The sequence below is a fragment of the Nicotiana tabacum genome, chromosome 22 (genome assembly GCF_000715075.1).
Source record: "Nicotiana tabacum cultivar K326 chromosome 22, ASM71507v2, whole genome shotgun sequence".
NCBI classification, from domain to species: Eukaryota; Viridiplantae; Streptophyta; class Magnoliopsida; order Solanales; family Solanaceae; genus Nicotiana; species Nicotiana tabacum.
The window spans coordinates 198,479,592-198,501,488 of record NC_134101.1 but is presented as its reverse complement, the minus strand read 5'-3'; the positions used below and the strand labels follow the sequence as shown (position 1 = coordinate 198,501,488).

At 36.1% G+C, this 21,897-nt stretch overlaps 1 protein-coding gene across 5 annotated transcripts in view; it reads right to left on the bottom strand.

Moving 5' to 3' along the window:
- Window positions 1-2,534: 2,534 nt before the first annotated feature.
- The window catches only part of LOC107791730 (ABC transporter C family member 12), a 36,377-nt gene continuing 17,014 nt past the window's right edge, over window positions 2,535-21,897 (bottom strand). For 2 of the 5 annotated variants that reach the window (XM_075244614.1, XM_016613847.2), the window contains 17 exons: window positions 20,920-21,054; window positions 19,000-19,106; window positions 18,823-18,916; window positions 18,199-18,366; window positions 15,940-16,080; window positions 13,419-13,619; window positions 13,161-13,259; window positions 12,893-13,045; window positions 10,382-10,761; window positions 9,307-9,487; window positions 8,619-8,942; window positions 7,438-8,191; window positions 6,502-6,623; window positions 4,584-4,829; window positions 4,057-4,483; window positions 3,172-3,283; window positions 2,535-2,853 (listed from right to left, as the gene is read on the bottom strand). In XM_075244614.1, coding sequence (XP_075100715.1) covers window positions 3,186-3,283; window positions 4,057-4,483; window positions 4,584-4,829; window positions 6,502-6,623; window positions 7,438-8,191; window positions 8,619-8,942; window positions 9,307-9,487; window positions 10,382-10,761; window positions 12,893-13,045; window positions 13,161-13,259; window positions 13,419-13,619; window positions 15,940-16,080; window positions 18,199-18,366; window positions 18,823-18,916; window positions 19,000-19,106; window positions 20,920-21,054 — 3,630 coding nt within the window. In that variant the 3' untranslated portion in view covers window positions 2,535-2,853; window positions 3,172-3,185. The remainder of the gene's footprint in view (window positions 2,854-3,171; window positions 3,284-4,056; window positions 4,484-4,583; window positions 4,830-6,501; window positions 6,624-7,437; window positions 8,192-8,618; window positions 8,943-9,306; window positions 9,488-10,381; window positions 10,762-12,892; window positions 13,046-13,160; window positions 13,260-13,418; window positions 13,620-15,939; window positions 16,081-18,198; window positions 18,367-18,822; window positions 18,917-18,999; window positions 19,107-20,919; window positions 21,055-21,897) is intronic. The other 3 variants (XR_012705280.1, XR_012705281.1, XM_016613849.2) reach the window with 3 other exon arrangements.

Sequence of the window (21,897 nt, the reverse complement as noted above, 5' to 3'; positions counted from 1 at the left end):
CTGAGTGACAATTTTGCCCTTACAATCAAATACTATTTCAACAATATTTGTGTACAAAGAGGTAAATATATATTCTAATGAAGATTAAAAAAAAAAGTTAAATTAAAAAAGACATAAATGTGGACACATTGGCATTGAGAGGGTCAGCTTTTAATAAAGCCACTGGGCTTCTTCGGAGAATGGTGCATGTAATCTGTGAGAACTTTAAAAATAGTCAGATTTACGAGTGGTCATTTAAAAATAGCCACAGTTTCAAAAGTAAAATTTAGTCACTTTTTATGTAAAGATAAATCTAAATGAAAGTACTGTTTAAAATCCGAAAAAATACTCCAGCATAATATACTGGAGTTCCAGTATAATATACTGGAGTTTGGAGCATTGGTGCTCCATTCTCCGGTATATTATACTGGAACCAGCAAAGTATACCGGTCCAGCATAATATGCTGGAAGTTCATGTACAGGTGCACCGAACTCCAGATATTATGCTGGACCAGTCTCAGTTGCAGCAAAGTAGTGACTATTTTTCAATGACTTAACAAACGCTGACTATTTTTGAATGACCAATCCGAAAACTGGCTATACCGTGCTATTTTAACGTAAGCTTGAGCATTTTATTTTTTCCGCATTCAAAATTGCAACAGTACAAAGTGCATTGAATATCGCAATTATAATTGAAACTGTTACTCAAAATGATTTACTTCATCTCTCGAAGAAAACCAACAGTTATACAATTAAAATTATAAATTAATGGCTATCTCATCCGTTAAAGAAACCCATCAAACACTCAATTAAATTCTTATCAAACATCATCTGCATATATAAATTTCCTTTGAAATCGAATTGAAATTTCTTGCTTCCGTAAAATATTGTAAATTTTGGTTAAGCTTATATGTTCGCCTCCTGCATCACACAAATCTACTATATAAGTATCAACTCAAGTAAGTAATATTTTTGCCTTTACTCTCTATGAAAATTCATGATACTATATATTCTTATTTATGCAAATTATGGCAAGAAAAACTAGAACACTTCCTATTAGAGCTATCAATTTTTTTGTGGTAACCATATATCTGGAACAAATGATATATCAAGCATTTGGCAGTTTATTGTCATATTTGGTATAAGAGTAAACTTAGTTTGGTTATGCAGAAACGCAGAAACCACCAAAGATAATTTGGTTATCAAACTGTTTTAGATATTCAAGGCGTCTACTCTTTTCATGTATAATTCTTCAAGTATTTCCTATAATTTTGTTGTAACTATAAATTTATAAGTTTTAAATTAAATTCTCAAGAAATCAATATCTATATTCATGTATGCATATGTACAGAGAGTGGATGTGTTATATCTATTGTTTAGCATAAATTAAATACAAACATGTAGCGCATTTGAAAATCGAAATTCTATGAATGCAAATATTATTTGTAGGGATAAATTATCTCACTATTAATCCATCAATATAATTATATTTTAAATATTATAATTACATACATAAACCCTTGATGCAAGTTTGGTGCTTAAGAATAAATGAATTTTGGTTACAGACCTATTATATTGTTGTATAACTAAAGTTTAAGGTAAATAATGGTTCATTTTAAAGTAAACTTTTTCAACCTACGTAGACCCAAAAAAATTATTACTGGGACTATTCTTGTTGTATTGTTAGGATGCTGGGTAACAAGGCTCTTCAAGAAAAACCAATATATAACATAGCATGAAAGTCATATATATAATGGCAGCCAAATATAAAGGATAAGCTTGACTATCTTATTGTTTTCTAATTCTGTACTACTAGAAATGTCTTATATTTTCTTTAGCACTTTCATTGCGCCATAAGTAAGGTCATGTATGTGCTCTGTGGTGTTTGCTTTTCCTTGGAATCCTAGCTTGCTACACTACTAATGAAGGTTCATGCTTGTAACTCTACTTTATCTTATTTTATTTCTTGAATCATTTCCTTTAACATTAATCTTAAACCACAACCAACTGAGCTTTGCCAATCGGATAGCCTTACAAGCAAAATCTCCCTAAACTAACATTTTGGAATGTTTTAATAATATCGAAGCATTTTAATATTAACAATTCATCACATTTTTAGCGTGTACGTTTCTCCTTCAAATCGCATTTTAACATTCACACATATTTTTAATTACCTAAATACGTATTTCATTAAACTAAATATCTTATTTAATAAAAAATAGTCAAAATGCTTCACATAAGAAACAATTTGTATCTTATAAAATCAAATAAAAAATAAAATTACATATATCTAATTACACTTTGATTATTCATCTTCGTACGTTAAAATAATATCCAATCATCTTGATCAAAACAAGTCATCATGGGATAATCCACATGATAATTCAAAGAAACTTGAACAATATCTTTTTATATGTAATTATTTACTCAAAGTTTTATTTCTATTAACAAATTATTTATTACAAGACTAAATATACACGTGCAACGCACGTGCCGAGAAACTAGTGTGTGTGTATATATATATATAGTGGTACACAATTAAAATACAGAAGATATTTTCAAAAACTACATCTTGGTAAACAATAATAATACATAAGATTATAATTCAACTACATCAAATATACATAGTAAAATTTATACAATCGAAGCAAAATTCTTGAACAAATTCTTCAAAGGAATTGAAAATGATTGGGGTCGTTTTGGTGCTTGCATGCATCCTTCTATTTGTTTGAACTTTTGAGAATCAAGACTTTTTTTTCTTTTAGTTTTCTTCTCTCTCTAGTCTCGATCTATCTCTATTTTTTTGTTTTGTGCGAGGCCTGTTACTGAAAGGCAGCCATGGTGTCCTTGTTTCTTTTTTCTCTTGCGAACTTGCTGAAATTTAGAACAGAAAATAAAAGGAAAGAGAATGTGAAAAGTTAAATATGGATCCCATGATTTATGTATTCTGTTACTCATTAATTGTGTGCATAATTTTTGCAATATGCTAATATTGTAAAATAATATGCTATTTATGGAATAAACAAGAAATGATATCATTTTCTTAAATATTTTTTAAAAATGCTTGGCCGTGTATTTTTCTCAAAGTTTTTATTTTTAAAGGGTAAAAAAGGCAAACGATATTTTGCTAATAACTTTTAATATAATATGGATAGACATAGATATAGAAAGATATAGAAAATTGGGTAAAACCTGAAGATATCTAGCTAGATTTCATCATGATTCTGATGTTCTGATCCCTCTTCCAAACAATCTCCAAAATGAGGAACTCTGTCATGTCTTAATCTGTTCATCACCGCGAGACCTGAACCAAAACAGAAGCGCCAATTCCGTCATGCTAAACTTTGATTTAGTGTTGGTCTTTTCGGAGCCACCAGTTAATGAGAATAAACACCAAATGCAGTTGGAGCAGAAATCAAGTATGATGTCTAATGTTCTCATGTTATGTACTTTCGACCTGTCTCCAAATGGAGGGACGAAGACTTGTGATTAATGGAATACTAAATGAGTGGTTACTAAAGAAGATTGGAAACATGAAATTTGAAATAAAAGATTTGTGGAATATTACATAACCAGTTGCACTCAGGTAATACCATAAGGGAATAGGCATATCATCAGTCAATCTTGAAACTACATTGCTAATGTGGACAGAATTAGCCTAGCTGCACATTGATTTTTTTTGGAAAAGCATATGAGGGTGCACAACAAAGGCGAGCAGTAACTTCAATTGAGGGTGTGGAATCATGATCTTGCATTTCTCTATCACTCCAATTGACAGTGTGCAATCATGATCTTGCATTTCTGTATCACTCCAATTGAGGGCATGGCATGCATGCCCATCAAGACTAGTGGTAACCACGATCTTGCATTTGCTTTTCGTTTTCCAAGTGTTGAAATTCTTTTGGAATAGAAGGTTGTATCTCAGAAATAGAAAACCTCATCTCAAGTCACTCATGGTTTCTTACAATTACTGGCTAGGGGCTCATTATGTTTTTGCAAAATGTAAGGAACCTACTTAGGAGCAATATGGTGAAAAAGGGGAAAATAAGAAGTGTAGAAGCAAAAGAAAACTAGTACCTTCAATAACACTAAGGAAAGATGACCACCATCTTTCTCTAGGCACCTTAGAGCAACTTAGTTTCTCTTCAATAATTTCATCATGGTTCCCCTCCAAAACATCCTTCAGAGTTACAACCGCGTCCTTTGTTGCATGCAGAATGTTGTTTTGATCTTGACATTCCGTCACTTGAAAATCGTTCAGTGAAGCTGAAATATTTGTAGCAAGAGCATACTGCGCAGCAGCATTCCACTGGGAAGATACCTTCCATCTTCTCTTCCAATTTATACGCATGACTTCTTCTTTCATGAACTTGTGCTCTTTCTCCTCATTAAGTACTAAGTTACGTAAATACTGGGCATTTGCGGCCCCTGTGCTCTGAACGATCCTAGAGAAAACACTTCTTTCACTAAACAGGAGGTTCTGTGGAGTATCATACTCAACAACCTAATATAAGCAAGTAGCAAACTTTTGACAGAAGGAAAAAAAGAAAAGGAAATAAGGAAAAAACAAGAACAGTGAAAGAACAAAAATTGTAAGCACATACCTGTCCAGCATCAAGCACTAGGATACGATTAGTATCAATTATGGTATTTAGACGGTGAGCAATAATGAGCATTGTGCATGCTTTGAATTCTTCTCGTATGGTTTTCTGAATAAGAGCATCAGTTCTAACATCAACAGCTGCTGTGGCTTCATCAAGAACAAGGATCTTTGACCTTCGCAGTATTGCTCGAGAAAGACTTAAAAGTTGTCTCTGTCCAACACTGAAATTATCGCCACCTTCTGAAACCTTGATATAGCCCAAAACAATATTATGTTAGACCATAGTAACATTTTTCCAGACACTCCTTCCATCTTAATATGTTATACCTTTTTTCACTCTGAAGCATCTTAAAAGTTTTGACACAGTCCTAGAAATTCTATCCAAAATGCATTAAACTGAAATATAATCTACAGCGTGATGTTTTTCTACCAAACGAACTTGACCCAAACTTGCTTAGTTACTATAACATTTTCTTCTACAACTACATATGTAACACGTAAGTCAAATAAATTTCTTTATTCCCGTCTAACCAGATGGTGTCGTATATAATTGGATGAATGCACTTCCTTAAACACGATCATTTCTCTACAAAATTTCTGACGAACAAAACTATGTGTTATTCCACCAGCTGAGCATATGATACGAGTTTGTTTGGGTAAAATTATCCTTGTGAGAAACCAAATGCAGAGCAATCATCAGGTACCAGCATATTAAACTACGGGGGAAGAATTAACCAATTCATTTGCACCGTCATGATACAAGTATGTTTTCATCGGTCATAAAGAAGTTTAATATTTTGCTTTTCTGTCATTTGATTTGCAAAGAGTCACATTAAGCATTCTCAACAACAACAACAACAACAACAACAATGCCTCAGTTTCAAACAAGTTGAGACGACTAAATGAATTCTCACTGGCCATGTTTCACCATTTAAAATCATCTCAGGCCAAACCGTTTCTCCAACATTAAGCATTCTAAATAAGACAAATATTAGAACAATATACATCGATAAATAACAATAGAAACAAATACATACACGATAGTTATACAAGTATACCTTACATATGTTCGTGCACGTCTCAGAATTTGTGTTTTTCATTCTTTTCAATCCAGTTTGTGTTACTCTAAGTCACTACCTAATGTTGAATTATGGTATTTTGAGATAAAGAAAATTCTTAGGTGGTACCAAAAAAAGGAAAAAAATTCTTAGGTCATCAAACTGGTCTTGAACATGAACGAATGATCATCTTGTCAGACATAAATCACAAACCACCATAACTTTCTGGCAAATGGTCGAGGACTTCTTTATCATCCTAAATTGCATTTCTGTCTGAACAACCTTTTTGAGAACAGAATGACCGTTGCTCCGCAATTCAAAATTCTCACATAGGTTAACCTCCCTCATCATGATCCCACCCTAACTTCCTTTAACCTGATGGAATAAAAAAAGGCACAAAAAAACAAGACACTGAGTAGTTCACGAGAAGTTTTATTGTGCGTCTCACACAACTTAAATTAGTTGTGTGAGGCTCCTTTTTGTCTCACAAATTTGTGGACCCCAATCTTACACTTCTGGGTCCACAAAAATCTGGGTCCACAAAACTGTGAGACAAAAAAGATGCCTCATACAACTAGTGTCAGTTGTATGAGACACAAAATAAAATTTTCCGTAGTTCACTAATTCGCTGGTGCTAGTGGACTTGGCTTTTCAGCCTCTTGCAGATCCCTCTGCCTCCTCCTTACAAGGACTTATAAGGTACCTAAACTAGAATTTCATCCAGAAAGAGTGAGATCTAGCCTTTCGGGTTTATCCTTTATGGATCTGGGTTAATTCTCGAAAGCAGCAATTCCTAGACCTACCGATACTTAAAACACTAACGACTTTAACTTGAAGCAGATTGAAAGGAGAAGAGCTCACCTCAGCATCCAGACCAAAAGCATTCCTCCTTATGACATCCTTCAAGTGTGCCCGCTCTAATGCCTCCCATAGGTCAGCATCATTGTGTTCGCTAAAAGGATCAAGATTAAACCGTACAGTACCTAATGAAAATGAAAAACTGATAATGAGAACAACATGCCTACCAGTATACATTTTATAAGGCTAATTTGTAATCCTGCAACAATAACTTCAGCAGGTATTTGAGTATACACACTTGGTCTGTGAACAAAATTTGGTATTATAGTTGCAGATTATAGCAAGGGTAAGCAAGATCAGGACCCATGTATGTTTACTTTTTCATGGTAGCTAAAGAAGTGGGAATGAATGTAGAAGGAACTGAAAGAAGAGAAGAAAGAAAAGAAATGAAAGGAAACCTAAACTTGGAAACTAGAAAATTCAAAGGCTTATCTAGTCCCGGATAACAATATCACCCCTACCCCCCAGGATAGATTAATTCCCCAAAACCAGATAAAGGATCACTATCTGAATAATACTTTGTGCTACCAAATGCAGGATAAACCCAGATAAAACTTATATGGTTAGGTGGAAGAAGACTTCATTTCATATGTGAATTTGTGCCTCAAAGCTTGGTTTTCAGGGAGAAGATTGTAACACACAAAAGTTTCACTTAACAAGGTATAGGTATCTGCATAAACCTATCCATATATATATGTATTAATTACCACAGTATGTGAAGTTGTACCAAAAAGAACATCGTACACATTCATCAGCACAGCTAGCATAAACGCATATGATTGCTCATAAAATAATTCCAAATCAATTGACTAGACAAATTCAAAATCGATGTATGCATGCATCAATTAAAAAAGCTTATTAGATTATTTTCAACTCGTGCCAATCGTGGGGTCCGAAAGAGTGAAGTAGTACCAGAAACTATTGAAGAGAGTTATGTACCAGAGAAAAGAACTGGTGATTGGGGTATGATACTAAGAGCACTTCGAAGATCTGTCAGTCCGATAGTAGCAACATCACAATCATCGATCAATATTCTCCCTCTTTCAAGTTCCACAATTCGAAATAAGGCATTAAGCATGCTCGATTTTCCAGCACCAGTTCTTCCAACAATGCCAACTTTCTGACCTGAGGAAATTGTAAATGACAAACCATGCAAGACTGGAGGAAGTCCAGGTCTGTAACGTAGGACAACATCTTCAAATTTGATGAACCCTGATGATGGCCAGCCTGGAGGAGGCCGGCTGCTAATGACATTTTGAGCCTCTGATGGCAAATCTATATATGTGCCAACACGCTCAACAGCATTAAAACTATTTTCAGCTCTGCTTGCTTGTCTCAGAGTATTGCTGAGTAAAGTAGTAATATTCAAAGAATAACTTAGGAGCAGACCCATAGCACCAGCGACCACAACCTTGTCGTCTGCTCTCCCATTCTGTATAACGGCAAATGTTGCAGTCAACCAGATCATTATGCCTCCTAGTGTTTCAAGCCTTATGGTCAACCAGCGGTTTGTACTTGTGTTGGCAAGAGTGAATCTGATATTGTTGTCCATAGACTTCCCATTAATGGCTGCTAACTGGTCATGCGCTTTATATGCACGGATGGTTGATAAACCATTTATAGCTTCTCCAAACTGTGCATACACAGGGGACCTGGTAATGGAATCTAGGCGTTTCACTTCGCGGGATGTATTCTGTGAAACATATATAATAGCATTGTATCATCTGATCCTCATTATATAATATTGTTAAAATCAACAGTTGATAAATTATCATATGATTGCGATGAATCTGGTTCTAATACCACGATAAGAAATGGAACTTGGGCCTAACTCAAACCTAAGAGTTTGCTCATGAGGTGAGGATTGCCCAAGACCATATAAGGAGCCTAAATGTGGGAAACTCAACAAAACATTACTCAAACAGGATGCCAGATATTTAAAAACTTAAGGAACTCATAGGAAGTGTTGCTTCTCTAAATGGTGGAACTTTCAGCCCTCGTTGGGTTTCTGAAAGTTCCAGAAAGTAAAACCAAAATGGAGGTCAAGACAAGCAGAGAAAACTATATGCAGAGGGAGAGAGAAAAATAAAGGGCAACTAAACATATGGAGTTTAGCAAACCTGATAATACAAATAGGCTGTATAAAATAGGACTAGAAGTGGCATTATGGCCCACAGAGATATTGTGCTGACGACTCCAATGAGAACAAAGGTTGAGAGAAGCTGCCACAGTTGGCTGAGACATGTATTAGCAATATTTGCAACATTGCGATCAATATCACCAAGATCCTTTGCAAATCTGTTGATTATGCGTCCAGATGGATTAGTGTGGAAGAATACCATTGGTGCTCGAAGTATAGAATGTAGCATGGAATCATGAAGCCTTTTAGCTGCATTTAGACTTGAGATAATCAACCAGAAGGAATTGGCCAGTGTTACTATCACCTACACAAAGTGAATCCAGAATGAGCCTTACATTCATGGACTTGGAGTTAAACACTCCTCTGAAGAAACATAATGAAATATTACAAAAAATTTCTGTTATTTTCATCTTTAGTCTTCTATTTTAACAGATACAGCAAATGTACAGTAGCTAATGGAGGAGCTCCCTGATACACAAATATATTGTTGGGCTTCATGCTTATTGAAAATTCTGTAGCAGGAAAATTTCTCCTTTAGATAGGGCTAGGTGGACATCTTTAGATGTTAAGGAATAGAGGGAAAAGAAAGTAGATGCAGCACAGAAACTTGAATAATTAAGGATGATCACCAATGATTGCAATTAATAAAGGTGGAAGTGCACTCACACCTGACTGAATGACAGAAAAGCATAGACCAAAATATAGAATCCAGATCCATTGCTCTTTGAGGAGCTTGCTTTTGTCCAGACACTTAGCCAGGTGCTACTCAGAGCTCGAAGGATTTCAGTCAACGTGTAGCAAGCCAACAGTATCAGGACAACCCACAAGCCTCCCAAAGCATCTTTATACCTGAAAAGGAAAATTGAAGAAAAGCACATTTGAAACCATAAGCTAAGGGCATCTATTAAACAAACATAGTTAAATAAGAATCTTTTCTTGAGCCTATGATGATGAATAAATCATTGAAGAGTTTATCCGTTACTCTTATATCATCTAAACAAGTGCAATATAAACTTTACACGGTTGACTTGGTCAAAACTTCCTTAAATTCATTACAAACATAGTCATGTTCAACTCTGTCCTAAGTAGGATGGTATTGTTCGAATTTTAGGTTACATATGGTTGCTATTTGAAAAAAAAAGGAATGTTGATAATGAACTAGTTTGCCAATGTTTGGCTCTAGTGCCGTAAGAAAATATCTATGCATCCAACTCAAAATTTTAAGGCACTGTCTGGAGTAGCACAGTATTTGTATAAATCATTTTATGAACTTTTATTTAATCAATGTGGAACCATTGTCCTTGGCAGAGCATGAGGTTCCAGTAAGGATGCAATTTGATTGTTCTGTTAGACATGAATTGCCTAGCCTTAAGGTGGTGTTTGCTTATGCGGAGCACTGACAAAACCAACAAGAAAGTAAACCACTAGAAATGAAATGCAATATTCATTTCCTAGATGTTAGAAGCGATTGCACCGCAATAAAATAAAATTTTCTCCCCACCGGCCACCAGTATCTACATATCATAGGAGAAGCAAGAGAACAGCGTAGGGAAAATTTTGTGCCTAGAATTCTTCTATAGATATGTGAACAAGTATTTTATAAGTGTAGTAAATTTTGCTTGTTAAGTTCTGCAAAAGTTAATAGGACTCTTAACTTGTGGAGTGACCTGTATATTCATGTATGAATGACTTGATTAAAAATAACAAGGGTAAATGCCTCGAAGCATATACTTTGAATATTACCTCATCAAGACATTCCAGTTGATAATACCAGTTTCCCGCTCTTCCTGCCTGATAAGAACAGATTTACCAGCTCTCCTTTTGGTTGCAGAGGTTTCATTCTTTTGGAGCTCATACCCTATGTTTAAAGAAGAATGTGAACTCTCATTGTCAATGTTTGGGTCGTCAGTTTCAACACCATAACTTTCCATTTTCCCAGCATTTTCCATTAGCTTTCGAAAAAGTGCGCCATTTTTGGAGAGATCCTCGAAACTCCCATCCTCTTTCACCATTCCTTCAGAGACCAAAATAATCCGATCCACCTGAGGTAGAAAATGCAGCTGATTTGTCACAAGCACCCTAGTCTTTCCTTGCAATTCTTCCTTTATACATTTCTTAAAAACCTGAAAGACCCCATTGTACAGCAAGTTAGATACAAATTGCGTCTAGCGTATGCTTTCACACTGCCAAGAGAAGGATGGAATAATTGCAACCAGTGAATTCTACTAAGCAATCAAGTTACTGCAAATTAGTCCTGTACATAGGGGAAAAAAGGATAGTCAATTTGGAAAAATCCATGGGTGGTGGAAGAAGAACACCACGCATGGATTTTTCTTTGGCAGGGCAATACTGAAAGAAGAACATTTCACTTGGTCAAGAGGAGCACTTTAAAAATAACCAAGAAGGAAGCGGGCCTTGGGATTAGAAACTTAAGGCAGCACAATCACAGTTTACTGATGAAATGGCCATTGAGGTTTCCCTCAGAATAGGCACTTTGGAAAGCAGTTAGTTATCAGTGAAAACTTTGGGTTGCAAGGGTGTTGGAGTACTAAAGTTGTGACCATTCCCTATGGGTCTGGTTTGTGGAAAGAATCAGAACTCTATGGCAAAAATGTTCAAGTAACATTGGGTTTAACGTGGAAGATGGAAGAAGGATCACTTTTTGGGAAAATCGGATTGGACCTGGACCACTGAAAGATCAGTTTCCGGATTTATTTAGACTTGCATTGCTATCTGATTCCACTTTGGCTACTAACAGAAAACAAGATGGTTGGAATTTCAATTTCAGAAGACATTTGAATGACTGGGAATTGGAAAGACTAGATGAAATTTTTGGGTACAATGGAATCTTTTCATGGATTGGTACAGAATCCAGACAAGCTCATACGGAATGGCGAATGCCCATAGCAAAGGAATCTTTACAGTAAACTCTTGTTATTCACAGTTGGGTTATGGTAGAATGCAAGATATTTTTTGGCATGCAAACAAATATGGAAAACAAATGCTCTTTACCAGGTGGCTTCTTTCACTTGGTTGGTTGCTCGAAATGCTTGTTTAATACAGAAAATAATAAATACTCAAAGAAGAGATTTTCAGCTGTTCTCTAAATGCTATCTTTATAGAGACAAGCTAGAGAGTGTTAATCACCTATTTCTACACTTCGCATTACTGATCAAGTTGGGCAGTTTTTCTCAATATGGTAGGACTTAAATGGATTATGCTAAGAGTCTGAGACAGCCATGTGAGTTATTGAAGTGCTGGACTGGAGGAAGGAACTCCAAGCAAAAGAAATGGTGGCAGACTATTCCAGCATGCATATGGTGGACAGAGTGAAGGGAGAGAAACGCTAGATTCTTTGAAGACAAAGGAGAACCCATTGAGATGATCAAAATGAACTTTTTACTTTTGCTTTCTTTTTGGTTTAAACAGAGTTATGTTAATGATGCTGAAGCAGTGATAGAACTTATAGAATCCCTTTAAGAATAGAAGGGATGCACTTCTGGTAGTTTGTAAATACTTTTTACAGCACCTTCTTGGTGCTATATTTATAATACACTTACCTTCTCTCAATTTAAAAAGAAAAAATCCTTGGGTGGTGGAAAAGAAAAATTGGAAATTGACAGGAAGGTTTTCTCAGATAATGCAGTGACATCCGTTTTGAGTTGAGTAGAGGGTGTACTCTGGTGAGTCACAAAGAAGTACTAGCTAGTAGATAGGATGATGCAGTTATACCAGCGTTGATGATGCATACACAGAATAGTACCTAGTAAGTATCGTATCTTGGTAATGTCAATAACACTATGCTAGGGCAGTGCTAGTAATACTTCAGTAACATCCTTCAGTTGCATGCCCTGTCTAAACAATTTATTTTCTTTCCAAAGCCTTCACTACAAGTGTGTATCATGCTAAGAAAAATGGATGGTTTTTTTGTTACGTCTAACATTCAAAACCTTTTATGAACTTCGCAAACTCAGATGGCTATGCACTATGTCATCATTTCCACCCATTTTCTTATTTTCCTCTTTTGCTTCCAAATCCTCATCCTATATCTGTTGATCAATATGGACCAATTAAGTGCTTAGTAATTGGACAAAGCCCAGAGAATGGCATGGTTAATATGCTCAAATGAGAAGAAAATCATTCAGCTAACAGAGAGGATGATGACAATAACTACATTTATATGGAAACCGCGTATTGAGATCTCCTTTCCGTTTCCAAAATGGTGGTACACAGTCATTTATACAAGATAATTACCTGCTGGCCCACATGTGCATCAAGAGCACTTAGGGGATCATCAAAAATATAGACATCGGAATTTTTGTAGACAGCCCTAGCCATTGACACTCTTTGCTTTTGTCCTCCGCTAATATTCACCCCTCTTTCGCCGATTTCTGTAAGGTCTCGACCCTGAATGTTTTAGATATGCGCACATGTCATTTTCATCTAGACTTACTACTAATAGAGAATTACACACAACAAAAAGATATATTGAAACACATATACTACCATCAATGTACTTAACTGGAAGTAACTCAAGATCATGGTCCAATGCACTGACATCTATTGCCTTCAAATATCTTGTTGGTTCAAAGTTGGAACCAAATAATATATTCCCACGTACCTGAAAACCAGTAAGGTAAAAGTAACTGCATTCTTTCATATACCTACACAAACACGATTTATATCCAAAAATATATATAAAGATTGTTTGAATAGCATGTTCAGGTAAACAGTGTTATGTTACAGGCATATCAAGGAATTTGGATGAATTGAAGCTCACAGTGGCGTTGAAGATCCAAGAAACTTGAGGAACATATGCAATAGTTCCTCTGGTAGTGACACTTGCATTGCCTAAGGGAGGAAGCTCCCCAAGAATTGCTGAAATCAGAGATGTCTTTCCTTCTCCGGTCCCACCCACAATTGCAACTAGCTCACCAACTGGTATATCCAAATTAATATTTGACAAAGTGGGACGCTCAAGCTGTAAAGTAGGAGGTTAAAATTGAATGTATAAAAATGGTAAAACGAAAAAAAAAGAACTCCAACTTCATGACAGTTATCAAGGGAACTGAAAATCTCAGTGTGAATGAAAAGGCTCCAGCTGAGGAATTCAGATCAATGTGATAAAGAAATAAACCTTAGACCTAACTCAATCCCAAAAGCTAGCTCATGAGCTGAGGATTGACCTAGACCATATAAAGAGTCCAATTGCCAACCCACAAAGGATGTGGGACAACTAACACCCCCGCACGCCTGCTAACTGGAGCGTAGACAACATAATATGGGGGCCCAAAAACGGATTAAACAAGAATTAGAACTGGCCTGGCTCTAATACCATGTCGAATGGTGTGACCATCTCATCAAAGCTTAGGTTCAGAGACAGAGAGCATACTTTTAATTACTTAAATATGTCTTTAACACAATGTTTTCCTAGTAAGTAATCATATTCAAGCTTTCACAAGGCAATAATATTTATCATATTGTAAGGTATCAGCATCTAAATCCAGCTTCATACAGTTCTCTGTACCTCACAAGAGAGCACAGAATTACTTCAATATTTCCTCATTTTATGGATATATTTGACCTTCTTATCACTTAGATGCCCTATAAAATTGGCTAGACAAAAAGATTCGCTTGTAAATGCAGAAGGAAAGGATGAGTGACAATATGTGAAAGCGCACTCGAGATACTGATAGCTGAATTCTGTATTTGCTCACTTTTAGCTTTATTGGTAGGATTAGAACTTGCTTTCACAAAAAATCGGTTCCCTATAATAGTGAAAATAGATTCCCAGGTATTAAGCATTTCTTACAGAAACTACTAGCTACTCACAACTAGTTAATGATTGCAATTTTCTTCTTGATGCTGTGGGACGGGACGATATATTCAGGGAGGGCAATACTGTGGCTGACAAGCTAGCTGGATACGGAAGAAGTTTGATTCCTCTCACTTCGGTAGCTGATGACGCAGTGTTCTGGGATACACCTTCCCCTTTTGTTTTATATGCTTTCAATAAGGATCATGCTCTATGCGATCCATTATGCAATCCATTCCCTTGTTTGTAATGACTAAACTCTTTATCTTTCAGTAATGAAGTATCTTACATTTTCTAAGGAAATTTATATATATATATATATATATATATATATATATATATATATATATATATATATATATATATATTATTTGAAGCTGTAAAACTATGCCTAGTTGGATTTGGTCACTTTTCAATTTTACAGCTAACAAGCAGCACAAAATTCTTATTTATTCACTGAATGTTAGCTGGAAATCCTCAGTCTTATTCAGTTGCAAGTCTAGAAAATTGCAATGAGGTGGAAGATGAATACAGGACTGGAACCTTTTGCATAGGCAAAGCTCTTCCCACAAGATGCCATTGATTTGTTCATGAGTTTCTGCCTAAGAAAGATGCAAAGAGCTCATTTGGTTCATAAAGGGATTTAGGTGAAATTATAAAACCCCAGCAAACAAGATTATCAGTGCAAGAAACAAGCAGTTTAGGTGAAATTACCAGTGAGGGAACAAACTGCAAACATATTTCTCTGTCAAAACAAATGACAAGATCTAATTTGGAAGGCTAAGATTGTCCTAGAATCCAATCAAATGATGAAATAATCAAAACAACCGATGTTCGTTCCCTTGTCCATGAACTTGCTTAATCTTGTTTCACACATTTCTTCACATTATTCACACACAGTTGAGAATGTTTTAGTAAAAGAACTTGTGCTGTGTATTTTTTTTTTTTATAAATCGTATAAATTGTAAAAGGCAATAACTAATGAGAAAATGGATCATAGAAAAATCAAGAACGCCTTATCTTCTCCCAGCCATCAAGGTTCAGGGACATCTTTCAAATTCACATACTTTTAGTGCTCCGGTATTTTAAACCAAACAACTGAAATAATAGATATCAAGCTTTTCAAATTATTCCACTAATTAGATTTTCATGCGTTTGCTACACTAGAGAGATTCTGCTCAGCATGGATCATGATAATTTAATGAATTTTAAAAGTTTTATAATAATCATCGACATGCATACAATTGAAATGCATTTCAAAGAAAGCACTAGAGATATGCTAGTAAGAAGTTTCCAGGTCCTTCTGTGCATTAACACAATATTCTGGATCAGCATAGTCTTGAGCTACAAGAGACTCTGGTTAGGAAAAATCACATGATGATAATTAGCTGCTTATAACTATTGCAATCACAGTTAAGTAATAGGTAAAAGCCTACTTGTCCGAAAGCTTAGTGCAGCATTACAGAGAGATAAAGAAGAGGTAGACCTTAAAATCCCATGAAAAGTATCCGTCCCTGATTGAGATGGCATGAAGACAAGGTTCAAGTGGTGGATTAGGTAAGAGGATTCTCTCTTCAGCTAAGAACAATTCCTCCATTCGTTGCAACGATACGTTTGAATTTACAACCTGTATGTAAACAGAAGAAATAATATCAAGTGTGTGAATACTTGGAGTCTAAGTTCAGTGATGGGACACGCAAAGCGGAAGTGGAAGTGAAAATTGATACACAAGTCATCCCCAAGAGAGAGAGTTTCAAATACATTGGGTCTGTTATACAAGGCAACGGGGAGATTGACGAGGATGTTACACACCGAATTGGAGTGGGATAGATGAAATTGGGTTTTGTGTGATAAAAATGTGCCATCTAGACTTAAAGGCGAGTTCTACAGAGTGGTGGTTAGGCCGCCTATGTTGTATGGGGCTGAGTGTTGGCCTGTCAAGAAGTCCTATGTCCAGAAGATGAAAGTAGCTGAAATGAAGATATTGAGATGGATGTGTGGACATACCAGTAAAGACAAGATTAGGAACGAAATTATTAGGGATATGGTGGGAGTGGCCCCTATGGAGGACAAGTTGCGAGAATTGAGGTTGAGATGGTTGGGGCAAGTGAAGAGGCGAGACATAGGTGCCCCGGTTAGGAGGTGTGAGAGGTTTACCATGGCGGGTCTGAGGAAGGGTGGGGGTAGGCCTAAGAAGTCCTGTTGTGAGGTGATTAGGCAGGAAATGTCACTGCTTCAGCTTACGGAGGACATGACCCTCGATAGGAAGGTGTGAAGGACGAGTATTAGGGTGGAAGGTTGACAGATAGTCGTGAGTCTCTCCTAGGCTTGCTTGTTTTACTAGTTCTATTGTTGTATTTTCTTATTCCTGTTTCGTATTCGTACATGCTGTGTTATTCGCTTCCATTACCCTACTACCTTGTTGTTGCAATTGTTTGTGCTTTAGTTTCACTATTTGTTGAGCTGAGGGTCTACCAGAAACAACTTCTATATCTTCATAAGGTAGGGGTAAGGTCTACGTACATACTACCCTCCCCAGAACCCACTTGTGGGATTACACTGGGTTGTGGTTTTTGTTTATTGTGTGATTAAGTTAGAGAAGAGATATTTTGGTTACTTGATGACTTACAAGAGTCACCTATTTTAAGGTGTCGACCATGATACAGACATGATAGTTGTCTAGGCCCAGCGGCACTGATTCATTCAATTGTTTGTTAAATAAAGAAAGGGCAAAAGAGGGATCTCGAGAGTCTTTGGTAGGATACTTTACCAAATTGTCATATGTTATCCCATAAGTGTGTATTATGACGAGCCAGCCCACTATAATCCCTAGATGGTCAGCCACATTCGCATATGATCATTAACAGTTTTTATCGAAACCATTCAGATGGAGTTTCCACAGCAACAGGAAAACTCTTCCCAGAGTTATAGAAGAACTTCTGGAGAATGCTTGAATCAGGGAAGGAATGTACAGAGTGGAGTTAAAATGAAAAAAGACGGACAATATAAAGCACCTAATCTTCAAATTGAACTAAAATATGCAACTTGTTAGCATGCATTTGTTCTTCAAATGTCAGCAACTTGAAATGTCAATTTACACACAACATTTAGACAAGTATGATAAAACAGTCATAAGTTTGTGATCTAAGTTAGGAAACATAGATTGACTAAATTGATGTATTTGAAAAGAATCATATTAGCGTAAATTGTCTAATGGATGAGCCATCCAGCTTCAAGGCTTGAAGCCTTAACAATGAATGAAATAGGTAGAAAATGATAATACTTTGTGAGGCTTGAAATTGTGTCTATTCAATTATAATATTGTCTTCCACGTCTGCAGAAGTACATAGCAAGTCGGTCAACAGACACTTGCACACATTCTTCAAGAACTTTTCCCCCATTGTTTATATGACATTGATATCAAAGAAGCAGTTTAGATGATATAGGAGTTCCATGTAGAAGGCTGCGCTACTGATGTCTATTTACCTATGTGGTGTATTTCTCAATAAAGATGAGTATTGTTGTTCGTTATCTTCTTTTCATGATGGGTAATGTTAGAAAATTGCTGTAGACAAAGCACAGAGGGAATAACTTGAAGTGATGGTTAGGCTGATTCACGAGAGAGATGGGAGAATATAGTGCATCCAGAATTAAACAGACATATGAAGAATACTGTATTAAGGGAAAGAAGCCAATACAGCTATTTTATAGGAAAGGTCAAAAACAGTAAGTTAAGAATAAGAACCTGAGTTATTATGTTTGGAAGCATGTTCAACGGGAACCTCAGAATTGCAAAGAGGGAAAGTGATGTAAAAGCTCTGGCAGCTGTCAAATTTCCACCAAGCAAAGTGAAAGCTCCAAATGAAATCACTGTTACGAGAACTGGGATGCTGTTCAGCATGAAATTGTTGAACTGTTGATAAAGGGAAGGAAAAAAACAATGAGCAAAAAATGATCTGATTCTTGCATCTTAAGCAAAATATGCAATGTCATTTGAGTCATGGTTTCCCCTAATCCCACTAAGAGATAATTCTGGTTCATTGTTCCTCTACCACGTCCTATTTTTCACATGCTAACCCACTAGTTGATTCCAGTTTTGGTTTGTGCTGATTCTGTGGCCTGTGGATATAGCTCCAGAAGTGTCTAATTAAACTGACCTAGACAGGAAAACTTTATGTAAAAATCTTCAAAGTTAGAATTCTTTTAAAGCTTGATCAGGCTTTCTGGAAAAGCTTGGCAATGACTGGATCATATTATTCCAACGAAAACATGAGGTATGTAAGGGACCAAATACTGAGGTGTCACTGTAATAGAAAAAGACTTTGTTGAGACCAAGATTAGTTTATTCTATGCACAAGCGATAGCATACCGCTGCCAATAATTGTGCTTTCCTGAACCAAGATAGTTCATCATTCCTCATTCCTTGGACTTTAGATTGGAAGCTCTTCTCCCATGCATAGCATCTATATCGATCAGTACAAAATAAAATCCATTCTCAAATTTTCTGAAAAAAGAAGGAATACAGATAAAGTGGAAAGAATCATACTTTACTACATCCATTGCAGCAAGTAATTCATTAGTTAGACCAACCCTTTTGTCAGTATGTTGCAATCCTTCTTTAGATAGTTTTCGCATATTGCTTACAATAATCGTCTGCGCCAAAAGGATAAACACATATGTTTTGGAGATTAGTTGAACAAGGAAATTGCATAGCGCTGTAATGCTTGATAACAATTTGAAATGACTAAGAATTGAGTAATAAAAATCAAGTTTCTGATCTATAATTTAGTAGTGCTGTGTGAACTTTTTTCATGAAGTAATCAAATTTATTGATTGAAAAGGGATATTCGTGCATATAAGATGTATAAAGATGAATAGTATCTCATACAAAAAACATGATTTGCAATGAAAAACACCCTATAATTTACACTTATAGGGTGTTCCAAAAATGTAATTAGAAAAAAGTAAAGCTCTACTTCTATGCTCCACTTCCCAGCCTCTACTTTCTCCAAGATAGCATGTCTTTAACAACAAAATATTACCCATTCAACTTTGAGCATATGCCACACCATACACCGTAATTGTTGTATTTATTCTACTCGTAGAAGCTCATAATTTGGCTTCCACGTTGTAATATGATTTAACAGATTCTATATTTATGTGTATGACATTTCATTAGACTTGGTGTCATTTTGGGTTGCGACTAGTGTTGTTTATTTTGTGGTTTGCTCGACATGGGGATGCTGAGTGCTCACGCAGGTTGGATTTTGGGTAATGAAAGTTTTGGTATCTTTAGTTTGTGAATGAAGATGCTTGCAATATTATAAGAGTTGGGATGTTTGGTTGGTTGATAAAGCAATTTTTGGAATGCTCCCGATACAGAGGACACTCAGCCGGATTCTTGTCATGGAAATGAGTAGACTTTCTAGGTAAGCCAAGCTTCACTTAGCGCTGGTCAATGGTCATGGCCCAAAATTTGAGTGGAGTAGCATAAATCATAAAGGTGAGCAATTCACAAAAGTCTGCCATCTCGAAGACTGAAACGTTTGGAGTAGGAGAAGAAATTTAAGCGAATGCAAATTTACAAGTGTGAGAACAAACATGCCAAAGATTGGGGAGCCAGCGGGTACTAGATGATTTCCCTCTCATGGCTGAAAAAGTGGTTATCTCGAAAAATCGATGTAGTCCATCCGAAAAACGTGTCTCAATGACAACCAACTCCCTCGTCCTTGTCTCTTTCCCTATTGAAAAACCAATCCTTTCTGATATGAACCTGGTGAAATTGAATATTCCTGCTAGATACAGAGTACCAAAAGCCAAATGGTAAGACCTCGTGCACCTTGGTGAAACAGAATATTCCGTCATGACATCCTAAGGAGGGAAATTTGGGGTCATGACAGAACCTTAAGGTAATGAGTGGAGTAACTGAAGACATGTATAAACCCCCTTAGGCGCCCTTGTATACCCAATGTAGGACTTTACATAACTCAATATTACTGTTTATAACATTCGTTTTATCACCGTTTAGAGTCTCCTTTATCTAGTTGTATACAAGGTGGCAAACCATTGGTGACTATGCTTGTAATTTGGAACCTTCACTATCCAAAAAGCATAGAAATTAAGAGAATTGTACATCTAATGATATCCTTTTGACGTATTTCCAACAAGATCAGAAAAATATGATTCATTCAGCGGAGTTTTGGTTTAGAGAGATGAAGCTGTCCTCTTCTTATCAGTACTACTTTCTTCTAGCACGATCTTTCAACAAATTTCGCCAATGTGCAAACAAAAGACGACTTTTGGTTTCAATATTAAATAATGCAAGAAGGGTAGTGGCAAGACAATAGCAGGAAAATAGTATTAACAAGCACCACTGCGAAAAGCCATTTTAAGTAAAGACTAGATAATGAAGCCACTTATTGCCAAAAATAATTCAGACTTGGAGGACGAATAGATCTTTATTTACCTGCATTGGGATCATCAATACTAGCATTAGAGCACCAAGAAGTGAAGCCAGACCTAGCTGCTGGTAAAGTAGAACCATGGCGATGACAATACGAAATGGAGCTGACCATAAAACATGAAGCTGTTGGCATACTTGCTGAACAAATTAAGAATCATATTAGCCGTTATCAACACAAAGTGATAACCACTATGAAAAAGCCACCGATTTTGATAGTCATATATACTGCATTTGAAATAAGTAGTCATACAATCTTCTCTAAGATCCTACATTAGATAGTGAAAAGCTTCAAGTGTTACTGCTGATAAACCATTTAAAGAATGCTTTTACTCAAAAGTTACAAATCTAGTGTACTGCATCTAAGACACTTGGATTTCATTATTTGCGAATAAACCATTTGGAGGAGGCATCTCTTCCATATTATAATCCATCATTCCAGATGTTATATAAAGCTAATATATCATTTAGTGGATTCCTCTCAACACAGTCTAGTGAAACTTGATAGAAGATATTATAGCATCAATCACTGTAAGAGTAAGTTTAAACATTGGAGAGGTGTGAGCATCCAAACATTAAATCATTGACTGGTTGCTGAGACTAATGGACACTTTGACCTGTGTAAGGAACAATTTACATAATACTGAATTGCTATTTGCTAAATGAATTTCAATTCTTGAAACTTGTGAAACTTGCAGGGAATGCTTGTACTTTAGAAGTGTTGGACATTTGTGATGTTCCCAAATAGAAAGCATAACATAAAATGGGATATAGGGAGCACTTGGTCAATTTCAACATAGAAAATTTAGTCGAATATGTAATTGTGAAATTATCTCTGCTGCCAATCATATTTTTCACTGTATGGTCTCACACTTTATTAGTAGTAAACGAATCTTACTTTCATGCCTTATCTAAATGTTTCTATCATGTTGCACCACTATACACTTTAAAAGGCAGGGATCACTATAACTTTTAAAGGCAGGG